A 23,221-nucleotide genomic window follows, 5' to 3' on the forward strand; every position below is an offset into this window, starting at 1 on the left:
TTACCCACTGAGCCATCTCACCAGCCCCTCTCTCAAGTTTCTTATTGGAAGCATTCAGAGCTATGAGTTTTCCTCTTAGGACTGCTTTCATTGTGTCCTATAAGTTTGGGTATGTTGTGGCTTCATTTTCATTAAACTCTAAAAAGTCTTTAATTTCTTTATTTCTTTCTTGACTGTTTTCATTGAGTAGACTGTTGTTCACCTTCCATGTGTATGTGGGTTTTCTATTATTTATGTTCTTATTGAAGATCAGCCTTAGTCTGAGGTGATTTGGTAGGATGCGTGGGATAATTTCAATATTTTTGTATCTGTTGAGACCTGTTTTGTAACTGATTATATGGTCCATTTTGGAGGAGGTACCTTGAAATGCTGAGAAGAAGGTATATCCTTTTGTTTTAGGGTAAAATGTTCTATAGATATCTGTTAAATCCATTTGTTTCATAACTTTTATTAGTTTCTCTGTGTCTCTGTTTAGTTTCTGTTTCCATACTGTGTCTATTGGTTAGAGTGGGGTGTCGAAGTCTCCCAGTATTATTGTGTGAGGTACAATGTGTGCTTTGAGCTTTACTAAAGTTTCCTTAATGAATGTGTATGCCCTTGCATTTGGAGCATAGATGTTCAGAATTGAGAGTTCATCTTGGTAGATTTTACCTTTGATGAGTATGGTGTCCTCCATTATCTTTTTTGATAACTTTGGGTTGAGAGTCAATTTTATTTGATATTAGAATAGCTACTCCAGCTTGTTTGTTGGGACCATTTGCTTGGAAAATTGTTTTTCAGCCTTTTACACTGACATCGTGTCTATTTTTGTCAGTATAGTGGATTTCCTCTATGCAGCCACATGTTGGGTCCTGTTTATGTCACTAGTCTGATAGTCTGTGTCTTTTTATTGGGAGAATTGAATCCATTGTATTAAGAGATACTAAGGAAAAGTTGTTATCTCCTGTTATTTTTGTTGTTAAGAGTTGGAATTTTGTTTTTGTGGCTATCTTCTTTTAAGTTTGTAGAAGGATTACTTTCTTGCTTTTCCTAGAATGTAGTTTCCCTCCTTGTGTTGGAATTTTCCCTTTATTATCCTTTGAAGGCTGGATTTGTAGAAAGTCATTGTAAATTTGGTTTTGTCATGGAATAGCTTGGTTTCTCTGTCTATGATAATTGAAAGTTTCTGGGTATATTAGTCTTGGATGGCATTTGTGTTCTTTTAGGGTCTGTATGACATCTTTCCAGGATCTTCTGGCTTTTATAGTCTCTGGTGAGAAGTCTGGCATAATTCTGATAGGTTGCCTTTATATGTTACTTGACCTTTTCCCTTACTGCTTTAAAACTCTTTTCTTTGTTTTGTGCATTTGGTGTTTTAATTAGTATGTGACGGGAGGAATTTCTTTTCTGGTCCAGTCTATTTAGATTTCTGTAGGCCTCTTGTATGTTTATGGGCATCTATTTCTTAGGAAGGGAAGTTTCCTTCTATAATTTTGTTGAAGATATTACTGGCCCTTTAAGTTGGAAATCTTCCTTCTTGTCTATACCTGTTATCCTTAGGTTTGGTCTTCTCATTGTGTCATGAATTTTCTGGATATTTTGGGTTAAGGATCTTTTTATGTTTCACATTTTCTTTGATTTTTGTGTCCATGTTTTTTGTGGTATCTTTTGCAACTGAGATTCTCTCTTCTATGTCTTGTATTCTGTAGGTTATGATTGCATCAATGTTTCCTGACTTCTTCCTAGGTTTTCTATTTCCAGAGTTGTCTCCCTTTGTGATTTCTTTATTGTTTCTACTTCCATTTTTAGATCCTGGATGGTTTTGTTCAATTTCTTCGTTGTTTTGATGTGTTCTCCTCTATTTCTTTAAGGAAGTTATTTATGTCCTTCTTATAGTCCTCCATCATTATCATGGGATGTGACTTTAGATCCATATCTTGCTTTTCTGGTGTATGGTATTTCCAAGACTTGCTATAGTGGGAGAGTTGGGTTCTGATGATTCCAAGTAACCTTGGTTTCTGTTGCTTCTGTTCTTACCCTTGCCTCCCACCATCTGATTATCTCAAGTGCTCCCTCGATACTCTTGATATATCTGATTGGAGCCTGTCCTTCCTGTAATCCCAGTTAAGTCCAAACTGCTCAGAGAGCAGCTTTCTTAGTGATGATGTGATTCTGGGATCCTGTGATTCTGAGATTCTGGGTGTGTCAGAGTTCTTGGCAATCAAGCTTCCTCTGAGACCCTGAGATCCTGGTGTGACCAAGCTCTTGGGATCCTGGGAAAGATCCTGGGTGTGTAAGAGGGTCTGGAAGTGATACCTCCTCTGGAGACCATGGGACTGTCCACTGAGTTTGGGCCCAAGGTAGCCCAGTGGTGCTACCAACCAGAAGGGCGTTTTGGGGGGTTTTGTTTTTGTTTTTTGAGATAGGGTTTAACTATGTAGCTAGAGCTGACTCTGTTGAGCAGACTAGCCCCAAACTCATAGAAATATACCGTTCTCTGACTTCTCCATGCTGGGCTTAAGGTCCACACCACAACCACATGGTTGAAGAGCATATTTTAAATATTCTCACAAAAGCTGAGGGAATGGCTCAAAGTGTGTAAGAGTAAACACCTGAGTTTGTATTTCTGTAACACGTGGGAAGATTGATGCTGGAGTTTATCTGTAATCCCATTAATTTTCATGGGAGTCAAAGACTGGAGAATCTTCTGAAGTTTTATAGTCCAGCTAGCTTTGCATACAGAGTGGCAATTGATAAACAGTGGCAAATATATCTGTTATGTATGTTAAGGGGTGTAGAAGTAAAATAAGTGCTTTTTTGGTTTTTTTTTTTTTGGGGGGGGGGGGTTTCGAGACAGGGTTTCTCTGTGTAGCCCTGGCTGTCCTGGAACTCACTTTGTAGACCAGGCTGGCCTCGAACTCAGAAATCCGCCAGCCTCTGCCTCCCGAGTGCTGAATAAGTGCTTTTTAATATATGTATAAACATAGTTTCAGTGCTTCCTAGTCTTATTCATCATTAAACACACTAATGTGAAAGAGATAATGCTAAGGAAATTAGTTTAGGAGGACCCCAAGACCAAATTCTTACCACAAAGGTGATTTATTTGCCTGGGAAGGAGCAACAGAAAGCAAGAACTAAGAGACAAAGATGGAAGAAGGAGAACTAGGGAGAGAGAGGGAGAGGAGGGGTATTTGTCCCAGAGTGGAACAGGACAAAGTATTTGCTGCTTCTGGATAGAGAGGAAACACACTTGGGCTTAGGCAAATCATTGTTTATGAAGGTACAAGGGTAAATCCCATAACTGAACATGTTAATTAGATGAGCCAAAGGAGGCTTTTGGTTGCTGGATTTTAACACTTTGTTAACAGTATCTTGGGAGTCAGTCTTAATGAGGGAGAAGTGGCCAAATAAGAGAATAGACCTTGGGGTGTACTTAAGGAATGTTATCAATGGTTTTTAGCAAGATATAGGGAATTTGGGGAAAGGGCAGGGCCTGCCAGAGCAATACTAGATAGAGCTGCTTCAATTCGCTTTTTTAGAGCTTGTGTTTTCACAATCTTGCTGTGAGTGAACTTTATAACTCAGTAGGTGGATACATAGGTCAGTTCACCCACTGACTTCAGTCTCAGAAGCTATTAGTCCCCCAGTTACTCATATTTAGAACTTCTTGGCTAGAGGTTTAAACTACTTACCATAAACCTTTATTATTTGAATACAACCTTGTACCACCTGAATTTGGTTTCTCCATCTGTCCATTACTGACTTCTGACTGTTAAAATGAAGGTCTCCAAGAAACAGTTGTGGTAGGCCATCCCCAGTCTCTTGCATTGTGTGTGTAATACCCTAGAAACATGTGAACAAATATGTATTTATCCACACAAAAAACCAAAGCAAGACCAAAATAAGGCTATCATGAGTGTCATTTTGTAGGGCCAGTGAGTTTATTAGGGTTACTTAAAGGAATATGGCTAAAGAGTTACTTAAAGGAGGAAAAATGTCTAACCAAGATGGGTGACAGAAAGGAACAGGATAATGTATTTGATCAGTTTTAGGGATTTCCTTGCAGTCACTTAGTTGTTTAGTTCCTGATCTGCTCCCCAACTTTAGCATCCTGTGTCTTAAGAACGTCCCTCCAGTGTAAAGTTTTAATTTCTTGTTTCCAAAACAATTTGTGATTGTTTTTTTTTCTGTTTGTTTGCATTCATAGCCCCATGATTGTGAATTTTAGACTTGTCAAAAACTGTGCTATTTCCAGTCTATAGATAATATAGAGATATTTCTTATATCCTGTCTATTTAGTTTCTCAATCATTAATATTTTAATGTTTACTGTTAAGTTATGGGTTTGTTTGTTAGGAGACAGAGAAAAAGAATGGAAGATATTAAATATAGCTATTAAAACAGCATCATTAAACGTAGTGTAATGTAGTGGATACAATAACTGAATATTAAAAAAATTTTAGGCAAGTTGGACAAATGCAAGTAAAAAACAACGTGAAAAACTACTTGAATTGATACGTCGTCTTGCAGAAGATGATAAAGATGGTGTAATGGCAGACAAAGTGTTGAATCTTCTTTGGAATCTAGCTCACAGTGATGATGTGCCTGTAGATATCATGGATCTGGCTCTCAGTGCCCACATAAAAATACTGGACTATAGTTGTTCCCAGGTAAGGGAGTGCTTCTTTGTTTACATTTTCTGTTCTTTTTTTAATCTGTTAATTAGTTGGAGGATATTTGCATTTATTCTGTCTCTCTGTTTTCAAAGAAATTTTGAAGAATTGACTGGATTTGGTCATATAATTTTGTTTGGGCAAAATCAGTTAAAGATTTAATGGGGAATGATCTACTCTCTTTTGAAAATGAAAGTTAAAAAGCACTAGGAAAAATTTATTCGGGCTTTACATATTTGAATCAGGTAAAGAAAAATCAAGATTAGGTCTTCAGAGGCCTGAAAGATGATTTATCAGTAAAAGGTGTTTGTCATATATACTTGATGACCTCACTTTAATCTCTGGACCCTATATAAAAGAAAGAGAAAACAAACTTCATGAAGTTTTCTTCTGACCATTTTGCATTGCTGATTATTAAACATGCACATACACAATAGTTAATTTTTTATATGCTTTATAGAAGAATTAATGACTGTATTGAATTTTTCTTCATTGAAAAGCCTATAAAATCTCTTAAATTATTCATTATCATTATACTTTGTGCTTAAAATATTCCTTATAAAGTTGTGGAGATAACTTCGTTTATAAAGTTCTTCTCATGCAAAAATAACAATATGCGTTTGATTCCTATACTAAGGATGCAAAAATGAGATGGTCATTGAGGTTTGTTGTCCAAAAAATCTAGAACACTGAAATCTATGTTCAGTAAGACACTGTAGATCAACACTTAGTAAGAATGAAAAGGGGAAGTTATCAAATGCTGACGACATCTTGTTACACATATATTCACACAACTTTTCCTTACAAATAATCACTCTAAATTTTCACAGAAACAATAGCTTTTCAAAGAAACCTAAATTTCTGATTACAAAGTACTATACAGTACTAAAAAAATTAAACCAACAGAATATTTAAAATGAAGTCATGATTACAGTATTTCTAATTTACCTAAGGGTTAAAACTTGGCCTTATTCCCTGTGCATTTTATTGATCTGTTCCTATTTTGCTGGTGGTTTTTTTTTTTCAAATTATTAAACTTTTATTTTCTTGAAGAAACAAATCTTCTATATTCTCTATTTTACTTACAGTGTGCTAATGCCTATATAGTATTAAGTGAGTTTTTTTTTGTTGCTACTAAATTTTATAATTTAATAGAGTCAGCAAAACACTAAATAGTACATAAAGCCCATGTTTAGACAAACATCTTAAAAACAATACTACTTATGCATGTGCCCCTGCTTGGGAAATTCTGTGCTACAGGTATATTAGAAACCAAGTAACATTGAGTGTATTATATTTTATATAACAAAGCATTTTGTTCTATTAAATTCACAGTTATATGACATTATTTGCTTAAATGTTTTTTTTTTCTGTTACGAAATTCTCAAAGAAATTTTGCAGGTGGAATTAATATTGAGTTATATTAAGCTATACTAAATATTGAATTCAGAAAAATTACCTTGAGCTAAAACAAAACTTAAATAATTTTTATGTATGTTAGGATCGAGATACACAAAAAATCCAGTGGATAGATTGCTTAATAGAAGAATTTCGAACAAATAATAAATGGGTCATCCCTGCATTAAAACAAATTAAAGAGATTTGTAGTTTGTTTGGTGAAGCACCTCAAAATTTAAGGTAAGATTTTAAATACAAGTTTACTTGCTTTTATTCATAATTGTGTTGAAATTAGCCTCTAAAACAAACTCTAAGAAAAAAATGACAATGTTTAGAGAAAGGGCTCTTTTTGTTTGCTTGGTGTGCCTGTGTGTGTGTGTGTCTATGTGTCTGTGTGTGTCTCTGTATGTATCTCTGTGTTTGTGTGTCTGTGTGTGTCTCTGTATGTATCTCTGTGTTTGTGTGTCTGTGTCTGTCTGTGTGTGTCTCTGTGTCTGTCTGTGTGTGTTTCTGTGTGTCTCTGTGTGTGTGTGTGTGTGTGTGTGTGTGTCTGTGTGTCTGTGTGTCTGTGTGTGTGTGTGTGTGTGTGTCTGTGTGTGTGTGTTATCCTAGCTATCATGAAACTCACTATAGACCAGCTGACCTCTTGAGCATTGGGATTAAAGGGGAGCACCACCATACCTGGCCTTGTTGGGAGTTTTTTGTTGTGTTTTTGTTAATTGTTGTTGGGGGTGTTGTCTGAAACATAGTAAAGATCCTTGATTATTTCAGTTACTTCATATTTTATTGAATAGACAAGTTGAAGATGATATAACTATTACAAATCAGTCAGAATAATTGGCTGTCTCTTAATTCAGAATTACCACTTGACATTCAATAGCTATCCTAGAAATTACAATAGTTTGTTTTCATCCACTTCATTTTATTTTACCTTATGTTTTAGATTCATTCACTATAGTTGTTTTTTTTTTTTTTTTAAACTATAGACAGGGTTTCTTTAATGCAGCAGTTCTGGTTGTCCTGGAACTCATTTTGTAAAACAGGATAGCCTCAAATTCACAGAGATCTACCTGCCTTTGCCTCCAAATGCTAGGATTAAAGGTGTGTGCCACCAACCCAGCCTTTCTTCAAACTTTAATGGTTAAATTTCAAAATGTCAGATTACAAATTATAAAAGGTAAAAAATCTCTAAAGGATTTGTTCATCAGTTATTTAAACTAGATTTTTTTTTTTTTTGCTTGCTTTTGAAATAGACTCTTTCTTACTCTGTAGTCCTGTCTGGTCTGAAACTTTCTATATAGATTAACTGGCCTGGAGCTTACAAATATCCTGCTACATCAACCCTTCAAACTCTGACATTAAATGTGTGCGCCAACATGAGAAAGGTGTAACATTAAACTGAGTGATTCTCCTCTCTTTTCCATGCCTCATGTGTGTTCTACCACATAGCAGTGTAAACATTCAGCTTCATATTAATGCATGCCTATTAGAGAAATTTTTTTTCTTACAATACATTAGGAATGAATTATATGAGAGTAAAAATACTTTAGTGGAAAATGTGTCTTGTCCACAAAACATTTGCAGTTTATTAATAATTTTAGCTAAATTTCAGAAAGGACCTTCCATCTATAAGTATTTTCTTGGGTGCAAGATAATTAGATGATTGGAGAAATCCTTTCTATATTTAGCCTGATATGACTATGACTTAAAATAGAATTCTTTTATATGTAGAAATTTTTTATTTTTCTTTTCCAACATGAATTTCAACTTCATTTTTCTAGTACTAGAAAATAGTAGAGAGTTTTAGACTTTTGTGGAGATAAACAGTGGAGAAAGTAAATAGTATTGGTAGACTATTTTGATTATGTATGACCCAAACTTTTTGTCGTTTATAAAATATATTTGTACTGTTTTCGGGTAGATATAGTTGTATATGTACTTTCCTAAAGCTGGTCATTTTGTTAGTATTTACAGAATTCTATAGAGTTATGATTATAACTCAAGTGTAATTGTCAAACATGCACAAAAAAAACCCTGGGTTCAGACCTCAATACTGAAGAAAGCTAGGCGTGGCCAGTATGTACTAGTACAATCATGGCACTGAGGAAGAAGAAACAGGCATCAGGCTGAATCCTGCCTCAATCATTGTGAGAAATTGTCTGCTTTTGTTATAGTAAGAAAATAATAATGAAAAGCCAGAATCTTTACTTCCAATAATATTAAGGAACAAATTCCATTGCAAACACAATTATTTTATAATATATCTTCATTGGCTAATATTTTGGCTATGTAACACTGTGCTTTGCTACTAGTAAATTGGAAAGAACTGATACCTTTTATGTAAAAAATTAAAATAAATCCTACCCTAAATGATAGATCATTGTTACTCTTATACTTACTGTTAGGAGAATACTAGTCATACTTTTCTCGAAATGTTAAGCATTTTAAAGCTAAAAGTTTATTTACTATAAATAATGTTGATTTGTCTAATGACACTGTTAAGTTCTAATTTCAGTCAAACTCATCGAAGTCCCCGTGTATTTTATCGTCATGACTTAATCAGCCAACTTCAGCATAATCATGCTTTAGTTACTTTGGTAGCAGAAAACCTTGCAACTTACATGAACAACATAAGATTGTATGCTAGAGGTATGTATTGTAAGCTAAAATTAACTTTTGAGAGTCGATGTTTTAGAAATTAATTTCTTTATTTTTCACATTTTTAAGTAAACTTTTTATTTTTATTGGATATTTTCTTTATTTACATTTCAAATGTTATTCCCCTTTCCCAGCACCCCCCTCCCAAAAGCCTACTATCCCATCTCCTTCCCCCTGCTTCTATTGAGGGTGTTCCTCCACCCACCCACTCCCACCTCCCCACTCTCAGTTCCCCTACACTGGAGCATTTGTCAAGCCTTCATAGAACCAAGGGCCTCTCCTCCCAGAATTTACTTTCTTGACTTTTATTTTGATTTAAGAGACTGTTAAAATAACATTTATTTTTGTTGGTGAAAAAAAACATACTGTTCTGGAAATTAAACTCATATCCTTTGCAAAATCAATATGTATTCCTAATTGCTGAGCCATCTCTAGAAACTAATTATTCTAATACAATTTATACTGTATTGATTATGTGCTGACAAGAAAGAACTCAGTACAGATGCAGGTTATTTTCATTCCTGTCATTTTCAATCTTAAGTTTTAAATGTACATGTCACCCTAAATTTTACACAAACTAAAGTCTTTCAGTGATACTGTTTTGTTGTTCTTGTTCTTTATATACTTTAAATGTTAGCCCACTGTCAGATGTGTAATTGATAGTTCTTTTACCATTCTGTAACTTGCCACTTTATCTGAGTGATGGTGCCATTTTCTATATAGAAACTTTTTAAAGTGTGTCCTTATGATATTCCAGACTCCTCAGTAATTGTTATGATGTCCCATTTTTGTATCTAGTTTTATTTAATTTGGATCTTTTCTGTGTTTTAATTTGGCTCAGGGTTTATTGCTCTTAATGATTTCCTCAACGAATTTTTCTTTAACTATTTTTAATATTTATCTTTAATCTTTTTTTTTTTTACAATTCAATTGTTATCCCCCTCCTGATCTTCTCTCAAATAGTTCCTCATCCCATTCCTCCTCCCCGTCTCCAAGGGGATGTCCCCAACCCACCTACCCCATGCCACACTGCCAGATCTCCCCTCTCTGGGGCCTCAAGTCTCTAAAGGATTTCAAGGAGGCACATCTTCTCTCACTGAGGCCAGACCAAGCAGTCCTCTGCAGAATATATGTTGGGGGCCTCAAACCAGCTAGTGTGTCCTGCTTGGATGGTAGCTTAGTGTCTGAGAAATCTGAGGGATCCATGTCAGTTGAGACTGCTGGTCTTCCTCTGAGGTCACGCTCCTCCTCAGTTTCTTCCAGCCTTTCACTAATTCAAACACAGGGGTCCCAGACTTCAGTCTAATGATTGGGTATAAATATCTGTGTCTGTCTCTGTGCCTCTCAGAGTACAGCTATGTTAGGCTCCTGTCTGTAAGCACACCCCTTGAGATGGATTCCAATTTGGGCCAGTCTTTAACCCTTCAGTTCTTTTAGACAAGAACAATTCTGGGTCAGAGTTTTTGACTGGGATGACAACCCCATCCTTCCACTTGATGCCCTGTCTTTCTACTGGAGGTGGACTCTACAAATTCCCTCTCCTCACTGTTGGGCATTTCATCTAAGGTCCCTCCCTTTGAGTCCTGAGGGAATTGAACTCAGTCAGGACTTCTGAAAGAGCAGCCACTGCTATTAACACCTGATCTATCTCTCCATCCCTTAACTGATTTTTTTGTATTGTTTTTGTTTGTTGTTTTATTGATTTCGCTTGGATGTATTTTTCTGTTTTGCCATCTCTACTTTGGGGGTATTATTTCTTCTTTTTATTCTAGAGCATTTAGCTGTGTCTTTATAATAATGAAATCTCTCCCAATGTTTTTATATAGACACTGCGTTAACTATTGCGGTGATAAATCACCATGGCTAAAAGCAAGTTTAGGAGAAAGGGTTTATTTGGCTTACACTTCCACAGCATTGTTCATCATTGAAGTAAGTCAGGATAGCATCTCCAACAGTGCAGGAACCTGGGTCAGTAGCTGATATAGAGACACTGTAAGGATGCTTCTTACTAGCTTGCTACCCATGGATTGCTTAGCCTGGTTTCTTAGAGCATCTAGGACTACCATCCCAGGGAAGACACCAACCACAATGATCTGGGCTTTCCCTCACCAGTCACTGATAAAGAAAATGCTACAGGTCTGCCTACAGCCAGATGTTATGGAGGTATTTTTCAACTGAGGTTTCCTCAATTGATTCATCTGGGATGACTCTTAACTTGTTCAAGCACCAGCACAGGCATTTAATGCTCTCACTTTTCATCTTCAAACTGCTTATTAATTCTTGACACAGATTTGAGTGTGGTTTTTGTTTTATTTAATTCTAAAAGGGTTTTAATTTTCTTCTTGATTTTTTGGCCCATTTTTTATTCTCTATTGAGTCAGTTTCCATTAGTTTGTATACTTTGCCTCACTGGTGTTGATGTGGATTTGCAGCTTAAGTCATAGTGGTCAGATAAGACTCAGGGTGTTATTTCAGTTTTCTTGTGTCTGTTGTTTTGTGTCCATATATGTGGTCAATTTTGGGAAACTTTTTATGAGTTATTGAAAACAAAGTATATTTTTGTGTGTATTTGGGTGAGATGTTCTTTAAATATCTGCTACATTCATATATTGTTGTTAAATTATTATATAATAGTACATATACTAAATGGCATATATGGTATTTATTTTATATTAATATGTATAATATATCCTATATATGTTTAGTATATTTAATTATGTAATTATATATACTATATATGTATAGTTTATGTATGTATAGTATATATATAATAATAATATGTAGTAAATATATTATTGCCAGTATTATTTAATGCTAGGATTTCTCTCTTCATTTTTGTATGAGTTTTGCTTATTGCTCAGGTTGGAATATTGAAATCACCCACTCTCGCTTCATGGGACTCAGTATTTTACTTGAAGCAATATTTCTCACATGAACTTGGGTGCCCTTATATTTCTTATTTAGATGTTAAGAACTGCAAAAACATCTTGGTTAATTTTTACCTTTGATGAATATATAGTGTTCTTTTTCTTTTCTGATTTGATTTGAAAGTCTGTATTGGCAGATACTAAATGGTTACACCAGCTTGCTTCATAGGTCCATTTCTCCTTTCTAGTAAAGTGTGTTTCTTCAATGAAGCAAAAAGATGGATTCTGCTTATTAATCCAGTCTGTTTATGTCTTTTTATTAGGAAATTGAGACATTAACATTGAGAGTTATTAATGAAGTTATCGGTGAAAAGTGTTTACTGATCCTGTTATATCGTTATAGTTGGCTTTTCCACTTCATTTTATTTACAGATCTGTGATTATTCTTTTTTTTTTTAAGTGAAGTTGACTTCACCAGAAAGTTTTCTTTTTAGTACCTCTGTAGAGTTACTTTTGTTAGAGAGATACTCCTTGAATTGGGTTTTATCATGGACTGTTTCCTTTTTCTCCATCTATTGTGATGAAAAATTTTACAAATCTGGTAATCTGTGGTCACTTAGCATTCAAAGGACAACTATCCAAGTCTTTCTGCTTCTTAAGAGTCTTCCTTGACTCAGGTATTAAACTAATAGGTCTGCCTTAATATGTTACTTGGACTTTTTTCTCTACTGCTTTTAATGTTCTTTGTTCTATATGTTTATTGTTTTAATTATTATGTGCTGTGAGGAATTTATTTTCTGGTATTATTTGATGTTCTGTAAGCTTCTTGCACCTACATAGGTACCTCTGTGATTAGGTTGGAAAGTTTTTCTTCTGTGAATTTGTTGAAAATGTTTTTTATGCCTTTGACTTGAGTTTCTTCTCTTTCTATTCATGCTGTTACTTATAAATTGAGTTTTTAGTAGTGCCTCAAATTTTTTTTTTATTTGTTCCTGAATGCTTTAGGTTTAACTTTTTCTTTGACTGAGATTTCTATTTCTATCTTGTCTTCAGTACCTGAAATTCTCTCTTCTGTGTCTTGTTCTCTGTTAGTGAGTCTTTCCTCTGAGATTTTTGTTTGACGTACAGATTTTTTTGTTTGTTTCTACTTTTAACTCAGTTTGGAATCTCTGATTCTATTTTACATTTATAATTTAAGCTTTATTCTTTATTTCAGTCCATTGTTTGTTTTTTGTGTTTTTATAGACTTCATTAAGGGAATGAGTGATTCATATCCTTATCTTGTACATGTTCATGGTTGATAATTTTTCTTCATCTTTTGGTTTTTCAAACCATTTTTATGCAGTCCTGGCTGTCATGGACCTAGCTTTGTAGACCCAGTTAGCCTTAAACTCAGAGATCTTCCTGCTTCTGCCTCCCAAGTGTTGTGATTTAAAGGCATGTGCCACTGCCCCCAGGTCTTAATAGCTGTTTTGAAATTCTTGTCTTATACTTCAGTTATGGTGCATTTTTTCATGGCCTTTTATTGGAGTGGGGTTAGTAGGTGCTGTCTTGGCTGTTGATGTGTGTTTTTGTAATGTTGTTTAGGCATCTGGGTTTGGAATGATTAAGATGATTCTAGGTATTGATTCTGGGCCTTGTCTTTGTTGGATGGGTTTTCTGCTCCTTGGTTTCTGTTACCCTCTCTGGATCTTAGGAAAGTGTGGTGTCTGAGTTGAGGTAGAGTGCTTCTCCAGGTCAGTGGGTGCTAGAGAGGAATAGTGATGGACTAAAGTAAAAAGACTGAGAATGGGCTTCAGGAAAGAGATAAGGAGACTCTATCCACAATCAGGAATCAGAGTCCCTTAGGAGTTGGAGGTGTAGAGGGAATAGTGAATCCTGCAAAGTGGTTGTAGAAAGACAAAGAATAATTTTGAGAAATAGGGCTGAAAGACCTAGGGAGATTGGATTATGTATATAGTTGACTCAACAGGGTTGAGGGTGAGAATGAAGGAGGTAATAACTTGAGTTATCACCAAGTTAACCATGGTGTTTCTGTTTTTGTAAAAATGAGAGCTTTAATGCAGGTAGAATATTCCAGATACAGAGGAATGGGAATGGACTAGAAGGATGGGCTAAAGATATCCACAGTGAGGAGGAAAATACCCTGTCAAGGGAGTGGAGATAGGGTATGAGGAGGGAGCATGTAAGCTTTCTGATACAGTGCTGTATACGAAGCAAAATAGATTGTAATTGGGAGCAGGGAGGTGAGAGAATTCCGCATTTAGTTCTGTTTTACATAGATGCACTTTTTTCTCACACTGAAGAACTGAAATATGAAAAATTCTGAGTCAGTTGACTCAACAGTCAAGACAACATATGCTTTCTAACCTTGTGGTTTATTTTAACAAGAACATTTATATGGGTGAAAGTTTACCTGTATTTCTTTTATTCTCAATAACTTTGAACCTCCTTGAATGATAACCCCAAGATGATTTCTTCTCCAAAATGTAACCTTTTTGTGAATTTTTTTCCTGAATTGTGATTTCATTTCTAATGTCTTTGTCAGTAACTTTACGTCCAGTTTTCAAGATAATGTGGCAAAAGTTGGAGTCACTCTAATCCTCTCACCCCTATATTCTGATTCATAACTTTTTTATATTTCTTGTTTACCTCTCTTTATTCTAAAAATGTCCACAGCTTTATTTTTCTATTCTTCATATTATTTCCATAAAACAGGGATCCATACTGGAATTGTCCAGATTGAATTTTTTTTATTTAACAGCTCTGAATCAAGTTATTTTAAACATTATCATTATGATTTTTATATTTATAGGTTAATAACATATACCTCAATTGTAAATAAAGTAATACTTGTTAAAACAAAGATAAAATAAAAATAGTGTTTTTCTTTATTTCATGAATGTACATTTGTCTCAGATTCATTATTCATACTTTAAGTTTTAGCTTTCTCAAATGTACTATAGTATGGTATAATAATATTTTATGTTTTCATATAATTTAAAATTACTGAAGTAAAACAGTTTATTATTTTTATCCTAGTGGGTACTTTAGATTTTTATAGGAACTTTTTTTTGATTGGGAGAGGAAGGGTTTGGTTGTTTGGATTGTATTTGATTGCATTTTTGAAACAAGTTCTCACTGTATGTAGCTTGAGACTAGCTTAGAGCTTGATACAAAGACCAGGATGGACTTGAAATCAGAGAGAACAGCCTGCCTCTGTTTCCTGAGTGCTCGGATTAAAGACCTGTCACCATGCTCACTTTTTAAAAATTTTTCTTTATGCTACTTCTTTTCTTTTACCAAACACTAAAGGTATTAGTATGTCATATTGTTAATAAAGGAAATCCAAAGCATTTATTTTGTAAAGGATTTCCCACTCTGTAATTTTACTGAGCTAGAGAAGTAATTCTACCATTTTACACTAAAATATTTCTATAAATTGACAGGTTATAGCATATCAAAATTATATGTGGTGGGAAATATTATACTCAAAAGGAAAGGAGAGTTAAACAACATAATTATTTCTATGACATTTAGCAAACTAGACAGATTAAGGTTCATACCTTTATTCTCAGCACTGTTGACTGATCTCTGGTAGTTCAAAGCCAGCCTGGTCTATACATATTGAATTCCTTGCCAGCAATAACTACACAGAAAAACCTTCCTGGATGGGTGGGTGGGTGGGTGGGTGGGTGGGTGGGTGGGTGGGTGGGTGGGTGGATGGGTGGATGGGTGGATGGGTGGATAGGTGGATGGATGGATGGATGGATGGATGGATGGATGGATGGATGGATGGATGGATGGATGGATGGATGGATGGATGGATGTGGGTGGGTGGATATGCATGGGTGGGTGGATATGCATGGGTGGGTGGATATGGATGGATGGATGGATGGATGGATATGGATGGATATGGATGGATGGACGGATGGAGGGATGGACGGATGGACAATTTTTAATTGGAAATTTTATTTATTTACATTTCAAGTATTATCCACTCTGCTGGTTTCCCCTCTGTAAACCCTCTATCCCATCCCCATTCCTTCTTACCCCGCTTCTCTGACAGTGTTCCCCCATCTACCCACCCACGCCTCCCACCTCACTGGCCCTAGCATTCCTCTACACTGGTGCATCAAGCCTTCACAGGGCCAGTGGCCTCCCCTCCTTTTTTTTTTTTTTTTTTGGTTTTTTGAGACAGGGTGTTTCTATGTAACCCTGGATGTCCTAGAACTCCTCCCATTGATGCCAGATAAGACCCCTTCAGTTCCTTCAGTCCTTCCCCTAACTACTCTATTGGGGTGCCTGTACTCCATCAGATGGTTGGCTGCAAACATCTGCCTCTTTATTTGTCAGGCTCTGGCAGAGCTTTCAGGACACAGCTGAATCAGGCATCTGTCAGCAAACACTTCTTGGCATCTACAATAATGTCTGGGTCTGGGTCTGGGTTTGGTGATTGTAGATGGATGGATCACCAGGTGGGGCAGTCTCAGGATGGCCGTTCCTTCAGTCTCTGCTCTACTCTTTGTCCATATATTTCCTTTAGACAGGGACAATTCTGGGTTAAAATTTTAGAGATGGGTGGGTGGCCCCATCTCTCAACCAGGGGCCATGCCTAACCTCTGTATATGATATCCACAGGTTCTCCCTTCCCGTTGTTGGGTATTTCATCTAATGTCAGCTCCATTGGGTGCTGGGAGTGTCTTGCTTTCCTGACATCTGGGACTTTCTGGTGGCTACCCCCCAGTTCCCCATCCTCATTGATAAACATCTCTGTTCAATTTCCTGACCAGATTATATATGGCATGTTACATTTTGACTGTGCTCAAAATGTTTCCTATCTGTAGAGAAATATCCTATGAACTAATACATGATTACCTAATAATTAGAGTTATTAATGCAATTATTTTTCCTAAGTTCAGCAATGGATGCATGTAATTCACAGTATTTTTAATATGCAGATCATGAAGATTATGACCCACAAACTGTAAGACTAGGAAGTAGATACAGTCATGTTCAAGAAGTCCAAGAACGGCTTAATTTCCTCAGGTTTGTTTTGATCAATAGTGCTAATTTCTTTAATGCCCAGACAATGAAGTGTCTACTGGCTAGCATAGCAAGACAGTCATTTCCAGAAGTTTCTATATCATTTTGCCATACATGAATAGAGTCCAGTGAACACTCTGTTATTCTCATCTTTTTATTACTTTTTGATTTTTATTTTTGTTTTTCTTAGGGTTTCTTACTAAACATGGCTTTCACACACTCTGGCTAACTAGCAATTCCTAGAATCTGTCTGTATTCTTCCATTAATATTATTACAGGCATAAATTATTACATCTAACCTTTATGTGGATCCTAATGATCTAGACATAGACCCTGAAGTATACATACTTCACCTTTACCTACTGAACCATTTCCCCAACACCAATTATTTAGTTGGTATCTAAATAATAACTTGTTTCAAAAGCTGTACATTTTGAATATATGCAAAACTCTTTATGACTCATGTAGATAAAGTTTTTGGCATTTTTGGTTGCCAATAATGAATAATAAATGAAAAAATAAGATGTAAGTTCAGATAGGTTATTTTTAGAGAATAAATATTCATTGAGATACAATAAAATAAAATAGATAAATTTGTTGGGTATGTCTTTAGGTTACATTAAAATGAAATACCTAAATGTGTTGATGTGTCAAAATAATTTATTGGTGAGAATAAACATTTTGAATCTAATTAGTTGTTCGGGTTTTTTTTTTTCAAGATTCTTATTGAAGGATGGTCAACTCTGGCTCTGTGTTTCCCAGGCAAAACAAATATGGAACTGTTTAGCAGAGAATGCCGTTTACTTTAGTGATCGAGAAGCCTGTTTTATGTGGTATTCCAAATTAATGGGAGATGAACCTGTCTTAAATCCTGATATTAATAAGGAGTTTTTTGAAAGTAATGTGCTTCAGCTTGATCCTTCTCTATTAACTGAAAATGGGATGAAATGTTTTGAAAGATTTTTCAAAACTGTTAATTGTCGAGAAGGGAAACTAATGATAAAAAGAAAAGTCTATATGATGGATGATTTGGACTTAATAGGATTAGACTACCTTTGGAAGGTAAGTAAAAAAGTACAAATATGTAATGGCAAAAGTATCTGAGGTAGTTAAAACTTGATTTTTCTTCTCCATATTTTGCAGATTTGATGTATATCCTAGAAATCAAGGGAATTAGTTGCTTATATTTTTGCTGTTTTCTGTCTGACACTGGTCTTTCTTTAGCATTCACTTTAGATTTACCCTTTGCAGATTTTACCTGTTGTCCTTCATGAAAGTTCTCTCGTTTGATATAAGATTTTAATATGTGTTTTAATACATTTTAATACTATTTACTACCAAAATTAATGACATAAAAAGTGACTGTTAGTAGAAAATGTGAACAATAAAAAAAAAATTACAAGTTGTTTTACTTGTGATGAATATTGAGTATCTGAAAAGTAAATGTTTTATGCTATGAAATGCTGATTTTGCAATTTTGATAATATAATTGTTAGGGTCTTTTAGATAATATTGTAACTTATGTTTCTTTAGAGATTTATTAACTTCTTAAGCAGATTTTAGATATAGTCATACTTTTGATGCTAATTTATTCATTTAAGTATATATTTTAAATTTTCTTCTGACTACGAACAATCTACAAATAAAGGCAAATAATAAAAAGGGTAATAAGTGAAGGAAGAAAATCTGCTTTTCTTTCTTCACTTTCCTGTCTCTACTCTTTTTTCTTTTTGGTTTTCTTAGTAATTGAAAAAAACATTCCAGCTTAGGTGGCAAATTAAAATATATCTTTAAAAGTGTTTATTTTGTTATTCTTAAAATCAGGTTGTGATTCAGAGTAATGATGATATTTCAAGCAGAGCAATAGATCTTCTTAAAGAGATATACACAAGCCTTGGTCCCAAATTGCAAGCTAATCAGGTAAGGGTAAAGTACTGAAAAACTCCACTGTTGGGTTAAAATAATATTGTTAGTATCATTTCATCTTAGCCTTTAATTTAATTAGAAAAGAATTTAATTAAATATTTGTCATTTTCAGAAATAAGATAAATATTTCCACCATTTTTCTTGCTTATTTTGTTTTGAGGGATTGCTTTGGTGAGACAGAGTCGCATATTATAACTCAGACTGGTCTGAGAATTCATTATGTTGCTACACCTCACATAATTCAAGGCACTCCTCTTTACTCAGCCAGGGATTACAAGCCAGGGATGCCAGAACCTTCAGCTTACTCTTTTATTTAACTTTATTATTTTGTGCTTGTTTCTATGTAAATATATGCATATGCTTGCATGTGCTTCAGTGCAAGTGTGGAGGTCAGAAATTATTCTATTTCTTCATACAGGGTCCCAAGTATTAAACACAGATCATAGGGCTTGACAGCAATACCTTCACCTACCCTCTTCTTAGATTCTTGGAGTTGTTTTGAATGGAATTACTGTTATACATAGCTCTACCCAAATATTACTTGATTTGACATTTGACTTAAAGATCCTTTTTTACTTCTGAGACTGGGACTCTTTATAGACCTCAGTGTCTTAAAACTTGCTAATGTAAACCATACTAGCCTAGAATGCAAAATGTCTGCCTCTGCGTCCTAAATGATGAAATAAAGGCTCAGGGCTTTCTAATTAATTATTTTATTTACATTTCAAATGTTGTCCCCTTTTATGGGCCACCCTCCATCACACCCCCCCCAACTTATATCCTCTCCCCTAGGAGGGTGCTCCCCCACCCCCATCCCTCTAACATCTCCCTTCTCGGAGGCATCAAGCCTCCACCAGACCAAAGGCCTCCCCTCACATTGATACCAGATAAGGCCATCCTCTGCTGCATACGCAGCTGGGGCCATGGGTCCCTCCATGTTTACTCTTTCATTGGTGGTTTAGTCCCTGTGAGCTCTGAAGGGGCCAGTTAACTGTTACTGTTGTTCTTCCTATGGGGTTGCAATCCCCTTCAGCTCTTTCAGTCCTTCCTCTTAACTCTTCCATAGGGCTCTCCATGCTCAGTCCAATGGCTGACTGTGAACATCTACATCTGTCTCAGTCAGCTGCTAATAAAGACTCAGATGACAGTCATATAAGGCTCCTGACTACAAGCACAACATGGCATCAATAATATTGTTGGGTTTTAGTATCTGCAGATGGAATGGATTGCACAGTGGGACAATCTCTGGATGGCTTTTCCTTCCGTCTCTGCTTTAGTTTTTTGTCCCTACATTTTCTTTAGACAGGACCAATTCTTGGTCAAAATTTTTGAGATGGGCAGTAGCCCTATCTCTTAAGTGGGGCTCATGTCTATCTACTAAAGATTAAATATTTTCAAAAGAGAATATTGAAGAGTTAGTGCTTGGTTTCATATAAATATTTTATTAGAAAACTTGTATTTAATCTTCATAATTATAGTTGATAATTGCTTTTAACTTAAATTTTTTCAGAATTTTTGTTATATTTGATAATTTTATAAGCAATCATTGAATTGTTTTTGACATAATATTTGCAGGTAGTAATTCATGAAGATTTTATTCAATCTTGCTTTGATCGCTTGAAAGCCTCATATGATACATTGTGTGTTTTGGATAGTGAAAAAGACAATATTTTTAGCTGTGCAAGACAAGAAGCCATCCCAATGGTTCGCATATTAACGGTCTTAAGGGAATACATAAGTGAATATGACAGTGATTATCATGAGGAAAGGATGATTCTACCTATGTCAAGGTTTGTGAAAATGGATCTTAACTTGCAATTATTTCTTAGAGTTATTTAGCAAACTGTGAGTACTATTTACCTTTTCATGCATTTTACCCTGTTTTTAAAAGTGTGAGCTTTGTAGTGCAATTATTTTATTTTTATTTATAGTCTGGTGAAGCACTCATTTGTTACTTGGAATTTTTTATTTTGATTTTGTTGCATTTTCCAAATTTTTGTCACCTGTTGAGTGTGGCACTAATCTCTTCTGTAGTTCATTCCTCACCCTTCACCCATTTGTTTTTGATATATGGCTTCCTTCACTAGTCTTAAGTAGTTAAGTCAGGCTGAGAACTTAAGATCTTTTTATTTCAGTTTCCACATATAGTGAATAGAATTGTGTGACCTTCATTTGCAATATAGATTCTCTTGTCAAAACCTATTCTCCTTTTTTATCCTTTTAGTAAAAATAGATTAATTTCTTACATAATATATTCTTGTTATGATTTCCTCTGCCTCTACACTTCCTGATTCCCCACCTCCCTTCCCATCAGAATCTACTCTCTTTCTGTCTCTCATTAGAAAGCAAACAGGCTTCTTCTAAGGGATAATAATACAATACAATATGATAAAACAAAAACTAACATATCAAAATTGAACAAAATAGAAGGAAAAAGAGCCCAAGACATAAGAAATAGATACAGAATCATATGTGTGCCCAGAAATCTCACCAAAACATATTATATATGGAGACAACCTGGTAGAGACATATGCAGCCTTGTGCATACTGCTTCAGTCTCTGAATTTATATGAGCTTTGATTGAGTTAATTTTGAGAGCCTTGTTACCCTGGTGTCCTCTGTTCCCTGTGGCTCTTATTTCCATCTCCCTTTTTTCAGGATTCCCTGAGCACTGATGGGAGGCATTTGATGGAGACATTAAATTAAATAGTGAATGTTCCAAAGTCTTCACTCTCTGCTTAATGTCTGGTAGTGGCTCTCCATCTAATAGGGAAGAAGTCTTCTCTGAAGACAGTTGAGCAAGGAAGACACTGCTCTATGAGTATAGCAGAGTTACTAGTTTTACCCTGGATTCCCTGTGCTATCTCTCCTCTCTGGTTCTTGGTCATCTAAGTATTGTTGAGTATGGCTGCTGTCTCAAGGCCTAAAATCAAATCAGGTATTGGTTGTTTACTCCCACAAACATTATGTCTCCATGGCCCTAGCAGGCAGGATACCATTTTTATATCCAAGAGTTTGTGGATGTGTTGATGTTTACATGTTACTATCTCCCTATACCAAAGATTGTAGCCATAATGGTAAAATCTTTATATATCTAGCACAAGCTAGATTACTCCCATGTTCAGTGAGTTGTGTAGGTGTTGTCTTCAGCAGTGGGTGCTTACTGTAAGTTTAAGAAAAGCAAATTTGGTATCAGGGTAGTTTTTGGAGGGTTCCCATGGGACCCTTTGGCCAACAACTCAATTAGATGAAACCCAGTCTCATTACTAGAAACTTCACCTGATGACAAGAGATGACACGTTAGGTCTTCCTGCATCTGCCATTATTTGGTAATTTGATTTATATCACTCCTATATGAATATGTTTTCAGAAGCTTCTACAGTATAAGGTTTCCATACTACTGCTGAAATATTTATTAATTTTAGCTGCCTATCCCTGTTTTCCTGCCCTTGTTTACCTTTTTGATCCTCCCAGTCTAGACCTGCCCTAAGCCATGCATGGCCATCTAGTCTATTTCCATTCTCCTGAAGAGACCAATTCCCTTACTCTGTGCCAGGTCCTACTGCAGTTCTATGATTTGAAGCTTGGATAACATTGATTTAATAAGTAATACCCACATAGAAGTGAATAGATACCATGTGTCATTCTGAGTCTGGGATTATTTTTTTCCCAGTTTCATCTATTTACCTGCAAAGTTCATGATGTCATTTTTAACAACTGAGTAATATTCCATTGTATACATAAATATACCACATTTTATCTCTTCTATTGAGGGCCATTTAGGTGGGTTTTAATTTCTGACTAGTATGAATTGATCTACAATAAACAGGGTCAAATTAGTGTTTATGTGTTAAGATGAAGAGTCTTTCGAGTATGTGCCTAAGAGAAGAATAGTTAGATAGTGGGATAGATTGATTCCTGCTCCCTTTTTGGAGAAACCACCACACTGATTTCCGTAGTGGTGGTTTGCCATTATGTGTGTCCCTTACTCCAAATCTTTTGACAGCATAAAGTATCACTTGTATTATTTTTTTAATATTTTTATTAGGTATTTTCCTCATTTACATTTCCAATGCTATCCCAAAAATCCCCCATACCCTCTCCCCCATTCCCCTACCCACCCACTCCTACTTTTTGGCCCTGGTGTTCCCCTGTACTGGGGCATATAAAGTTTGCAAGTCCAATGGGCCTCTCTTTCCAGTGATGGCCAACTAGGCCATCTTTTGATACATATGCAGCTAGAGTCAAGAGCTCCGGGGTACTGGTTAGTTCATCATGTTGTTCCACCTATATGGTTGCAGATACCTTTAGCTCCTTGGGTACTTTCTCTAGGTCCTCCATTGGGGGCCATGTGATCCATCCAATAGCTGACTGTGAGCATCCACTTCTGTGTTTGCTAGGCCCTGGCATAGTCTCACAAGAGACAGCTATATCAGAGTCCTTTCAGCAAAATCTTGCTAGTGTATGCAATGGTGTCAGCATTTGGAAGCTGATTATGGGATAGATGCCCGGATATGGCAGTCTCTAAATGGTCCATCCTTTCATCACAGCTCTAAACTTTGTCTCTGTAACTCCTTCCATGGGTGTTTTGTTCCCAATTCTAAGAAGGGTCAAAGTGTCCACACTTCAGTCTACGTTCTTCTTGAGTTTCATGCTTTTATCAAATTGTATCTTA

The 23,221-nt window shown here is 35.6% G+C and overlaps 1 protein-coding gene across 4 annotated transcripts in view; it reads left to right on the forward strand.

Annotated features, from left to right (window-relative positions):
• The window catches only part of LOC146999830 (ubiquitin carboxyl-terminal hydrolase 9Y), a 173,674-nt gene that overhangs the window by 66,680 nt on the left and 83,773 nt on the right, over positions 1-23,221 (forward strand). For 3 of the 4 annotated variants that reach the window (XM_085834416.1, XM_085834414.1, XM_085834415.1), the window contains exons 11-17: positions 4,442-4,648; positions 6,153-6,289; positions 8,565-8,698; positions 16,536-16,623; positions 17,340-17,682; positions 18,445-18,540; positions 20,122-20,336. In XM_085834416.1, the coding sequence (XP_085690542.1) occupies positions 4,442-4,648; positions 6,153-6,289; positions 8,565-8,698; positions 16,536-16,623; positions 17,340-17,682; positions 18,445-18,540; positions 20,122-20,336 (1,220 nt within the window). Of the gene's footprint in view, positions 1-4,441; positions 4,649-6,152; positions 6,290-8,552; positions 8,699-16,535; positions 16,624-17,339; positions 17,683-18,444; positions 18,541-20,121; positions 20,337-23,221 lie in introns of all 4 variants that reach the window. The other variant, XM_085834417.1, reaches the window with a different exon arrangement.

This window comes from Mus caroli, unplaced genomic scaffold (genome assembly GCF_978045245.1).
Source record: "Mus caroli unplaced genomic scaffold, Mus_caroli_1 scaffold_34, whole genome shotgun sequence".
Classification (NCBI taxonomy): Eukaryota; Metazoa; Chordata; class Mammalia; order Rodentia; family Muridae; genus Mus; species Mus caroli.